Source organism: Salvelinus sp. IW2-2015, linkage group LG11, assembly GCF_002910315.2.
Source record: "Salvelinus sp. IW2-2015 linkage group LG11, ASM291031v2, whole genome shotgun sequence".
Classification (NCBI taxonomy): Eukaryota; Metazoa; Chordata; class Actinopteri; order Salmoniformes; family Salmonidae; genus Salvelinus; species Salvelinus sp. IW2-2015.
Genome location: NC_036851.1, coordinates 50770151 through 50775363, shown reverse-complemented (window position 1 = coordinate 50775363; position 5213 = coordinate 50770151). Strand labels below are relative to the sequence as shown.

General features: G+C 41.2%; 1 protein-coding gene across 1 annotated transcript in view; it reads left to right on the top strand.

Moving 5' to 3' along the window:
- Nucleotides 1-2067, top strand: part of LOC111970541 (acid-sensing ion channel 1B) — a 116941-nt gene extending 114874 nt beyond the window's left edge. Inside the window, 1 exon segment of the mRNA XM_023997361.1 lies at nt 99-2067. Coding sequence (XP_023853129.1) covers nt 99-194 — 96 coding nt within the window. The 3' untranslated portion in view covers nt 195-2067.
- The last annotated feature ends 3146 nt before the right edge of the window (nt 2068-5213 follow it).

The window sequence follows — 5213 nt, the reverse complement described above, 5'->3', positions numbered from 1 at the left end:
CTCATCCCTCGGGCTCTGTGTGAGAACCTCTAATTTCTGTCTCTCCTTTCTTCTTCCCTTCACTTTTTCTCATCCTTTGTTCACTTCTCTTCCCTCAGACGCCCTGTGAGAACCTGCGTACGCCGGGTACGTATCCTGCCAACATGCTTCCTCACCATCCAGCACAGGGCAACTTCGAAGACTTCACATGCTGAACCAATCAGGAGAAAGCAGGAAATACCTGAGCCAATCAGGACAGGAGGAAGGAGGAATAACCTGGCTGGCAGTATGCAACCAAAGTCAACCATACAACAAGAATATCTGACGTGAACGGATTCTCAATATGGAAACTTTTCTTACTATCTGAGAGGAGGGGGAAAATATCAACAATCACAACAATCACATTAAGTGGAGAAGAAGAAGATTATTCCGAACATAAATATCTGTAAAAGTTCCAGAACATTTTGGGGAATTTGGAATGCTAAAAGTAAATCCTGAATGTTCTATGTCTATGTTTGGAATAGAACCAGGAAACAAAGACTCTACTCTTCAAGATCACACTGCAAATATGGACTTCTCACTCTAAAACAGACAGATATGGGAAATGTATCTAACTAGTGTACAGACACAGCACTGTACAAAAAAACATCAACAGAGCCTCATGCCTTTATAACAGCCAACACCTGGCTGTCAGTTGCTGATGGCTGGCCTATTAGGATAGTAGTATGGTGGGGATCAATTCCATTTCAATTCAGACAATTAACCTTCCCGAATTGACTGAATTGGAATGGAATTGACCCCAACCCTGGTCAGTGGAGAAATGCTGTGCTTCACTCAACTCCACTGTAGACGTAGCACCGTAACTGCTGTGATGCTTGGTAGGGGTGCAGTTCCAGTGGGAGTCTCTCTGTCTGTCTTGAGAATGTAGCCATCTCCACAATGGGTTACATCAATAGCAACCAAGATGAGTAGTGGAAGCGTTTAGGGAGAAGGTAGTAGAGAGCTTTACCATTTAGTAAAAACATAAATGGTGAACTTTTCAGGTCTCATCTTGTAAATGCATGCTTGTATATCGTCTTCTGCATGTATTACCTTTTTTTAATTTTTAATTTTGTTCATTTTTTCATTTGCATTATTGCTGCCAAGTTTGCCTCGATGATACAGGAAAAAGATGATGCTCCCCTCCTAATAGTGTGTGTGTGTGCGTGTGTGTGTGTGCGTGTGTTTGTGTAATGAAATGTGTTGGTTTGTGTGACCAGCCTGGTTGAATCCACCAGCTAGCAGCTGAACCTCATTCCAACAACACGCCTTGCTTCATTAATCCATGTTAAATGTGTGCCCTATCCTATCATCCCAAATCATCCCCTAGCAACTATGCCGTACGTACTTGTATGGAGACAATTCCACCTGTCACAGACAGAGCTTCCACATTGTGTACGCCTATCCAGTCCTCTCAGTTCTACAGTGCCTAGGGAGTAGTAGAGGCTACGGTTTGACATGGGATTTAGGAATGAGTTGTGAGATGTGTTATTTCCAGCCTATTCATTTACCCATGTTCTTGACTGACATAAGTGGTGTGTGGGGAGTTTTCCAGAAATCAGTTCATTTCGGGTTTTCCTTGTAATTCTGTGAGGGTTTTAAAATGTTCTGTATCTGTGTTCTAGTCGCACATATGTCATTATCAAAGCACAATTACACCGATATGTAGAGGTGATGATGTAACAGAAGAAGTAGATTAATTCTTATGGATATTCTCATAATACCAAGGTTTTTTATTATTACTGTGTAGCAGTTTTTTTGGTTTGTTTTTTTTGCTACAGAATAGGGTTCCAAAATTGCAGTAACTTTCCCAACATTTCCAGGTTTTTCAGAATTCCCCGGAATCAGGAGGGAATCTTCCGGCTGGAAATCCTTCGCCCCGGGATTTCCGGAGGACCAGGGAATTTGGGGAAAGTTGCAGGTATTTTGTAACCGACCTACATAAACATACATATTGCCTGATAGTTCAGTCTCCATCAGGTTACAGGCTGTTCTATTTATCTAACAAAGCATATTATAATAAAATTTAAATATCATTTTGAACATTTATTATTCTATGGAGGTCTCATTTCTTGTGTGTGTGTGTTTGTAATAAGCTCACATAGTTGCTGTCACAAACTCTACACAGTTGACACTGACTAGATAGATATTAATTTCCCACTGAGCAAACAATTTCTGTACTTACAGCATTCATATAAATTCATTTTATTAGGTTTGTGCTTTGGCGGACCTTATTTTTTTATTGACATTTGTCAATAAATCTCATGAATGCAACTGTTTATGTCAAAATTGTTTTGCGTTCCACTTGGGCGGCAGGTAGCTTAGTGGTTAGAGCATTGGGCCAGTAACCAAAAGGTTTGAATAACTGAGCAGGCTAGGTGAAAAATTAGTTGATGTGCCCTTGAGCAAGGCACTTAACACTAATTGGCTCCATTCTACTATGTCTGACAGTGTAAAACAACACATTTCACTGTACCTATCCGGTGGATGTTACAAAATCTTTCCTTATTTTTATTTTTTTGCCCTCGTCCTGAAAAGTAAATGGTAAAATATTGAATTGTGAGGCTCAATATAAGGGCTGGACATGCAGATAAATGACAGTCAGATAAATGAAAAGCAGATTTTTGCCGGGTTCTCAGGACTGATAGGGTTAATAAGACTGTTCAAAGTTTACTTTATATTTTTAAACCTTGCTTCATTTGAAGAGAAGGGTGGGTATTTCAGTAGTTGCACACCATTTCAGTAGTTGGACACCATTTTAGTAGTTGCACACCATTTTAGTAGTTGCACACCATTTTAGTAGTTGCACACCATTGTCAGTAATTTGCACACCATTTTAGTAGTTGGCACCATCAGTTACAATTTTACTAGTTGCACACCATTTTTAGTAGTTGCACTATTTGCACCCATTTTATAGTGTACGTCCATTAGGTGCACACATCAGTTTGACACATAGTAGTTCAATTGAAGTTGACACCTATGTATGTTTACTTGTAGTTGCACCATTTTAAGCAACAAGTAGTTGCACACCAATTTTAGTAGGTCACACCAGTTTTAGTATTTTGCGACACCATTTCAGTAGTTGCAATGCAGTTGCACAACCCTAACATTGGTATTTGAGGAGGGTAATTAATATAGTTGACACCATCAAACATAATGAATTTTAGGTTAGTTTAGCCACCAACACATACAATCAAACTCACACAGACTTTGGTATTTGGTGGAACTAGTAACACAGAGTGCGAGAATGTGAAGGTATTCTTTTGGAGGTATTTCAGTATAGTTGACATGCCAAAGTTTAGTATTTGAGGGGGGGTATTTCAGGATAGTGACACGCCAATGTTAGTACTTTGAGGGGGGGCGGGGGTATTTCAGTATAGTTGACACACAATGTTAGTATTTGGGTGGGGCGGGTATTCAGAGAAGTAATTTTTGGGGATATTCGTATCACGACACCAAACGTTAGTATTTGAGGGGGGAGGGGGGTATTTTCAGTATATTGACCCACAACCTTATATTTGAGGGGGGGGAGTAATTTAGTATAGTTGAGCACCACAACGTTGTATTTAGGGGTATCAGTATAGGACATTGTTGAGCGGGGTATTCAGAATAGTTATCTAAATTGTTTTGAGGCTTCAGTTATTTGCACAATGTTGTATTGAGGGGGGAGGGGGTATTTCAGTGATAGTTGACATGCAATGCCAATGAGGTGGGTCGTGACGTACCTTACATGAAATTGAGGGGGGGTGTATGTTCGGATAGTTGACACCGTACACATGTTAGTTATTTGAGGGGGGGGTATTTCAGTTATAGTGACACACGATGTTAGTATTTGAGGGGGGGGGTATTTCAGTATAGTGCACCACAAGCTGTGTATTTGGGGGGGGGGTATTCAGGATATTGACACACACAATGTTAGTATTTGAGCGGGGGGGGGGGGTATTTTCCGGATAGTTGACACCTACAAACGTTAGTATTTGAGACCGGGGGGGGGGTATTTCAGTATAGTCTGACACAGCATGTTAGTATTTGAGGGGGGGGGTGGGTGTATTTCAGTATAGTTGACACACCAACAATGTTAGTATTATGAGGGGGGGGGGTATTTTCAGGATAGTTTGACACCACAATGTTAGTATTTGAGGGGGGGGGGTATTTCAGGATAGTTGACACACACGAATGTTTAGTATTGAGGGGGGGGTGTATTTTCAGTATAGTTGAAACCAAAATGTAGTATTTGGGGGGGGGGTATTTCAGTATAGTTGACACCACACAACGTTAGAATTTTAGGGGGGGGGGGGGGATATTGTCAGTAAGTTGACACCACAATGTTAGTAAATTTGTTGGAAAGGGGGGTTATCAGGGATGAGCAGTGCTGAGTTCCACATCTAGGAATAGTCAGTTTCAGACGACCACAACCCGTGTTATGGTTATCAATATGAAGGATCCAAGGCGAGGCTGCTGCGCGTGTTAGTTTCCGAGTAGTAGATTGACCCGCATTTAACAATTAGACATGGCAATCAAAAGTAGTATTTGAGGGGGGGGGGTATTTCAGTATAGTTGACCGCCACAATGTTAGTATTTTGAGGGGGGGTGTATTTCAGTATAGTTGCACACTAACAACGTAGGTATTGGGGGGGGGTATTTCCAGGATATGTATGCACAACCACAACGTTAATTATTTGAGGGGGGGGTATTTCAGATTATAATTGCACACCACAATGTTAGTATTTGATGGGGGGGGGTATTTCCAGTATATTGACACAGCAATGTTAGTATTGATAGGGGGGGTATTTCAGTATCAGTTGACACAGCAATGTTAGTTATTTGAGGACATGGGGGGGGTATTTCAGTGATAGTTGCACACAAATGTTAGTGTGGATATTTATTGAAAGGGGGGGGGGGGGGGTATTTCAGGATAGTTGACAAACCACAAACGGTAGTAATTTGAAGGGGGGGGGGGTAATTTCAGTACGTATAGTTTGTACGAAAAAAGAGAGCAAAATGTTAGTATTTGAGGGGGGGGGGGTATTTCAGTAATAGTTGACACTACATGTTAGTATTTGGAGGGGGGGTATTTCAGGATAGTTTTGACAGCACCACAATGTTAGTATTTGAGGGGGGGGGGGGGTATTCAGGATAGTACTTGAGCAAACCAAATGTTGTATTGAAGGGGGGGGGGGTATTTCATGTATAGT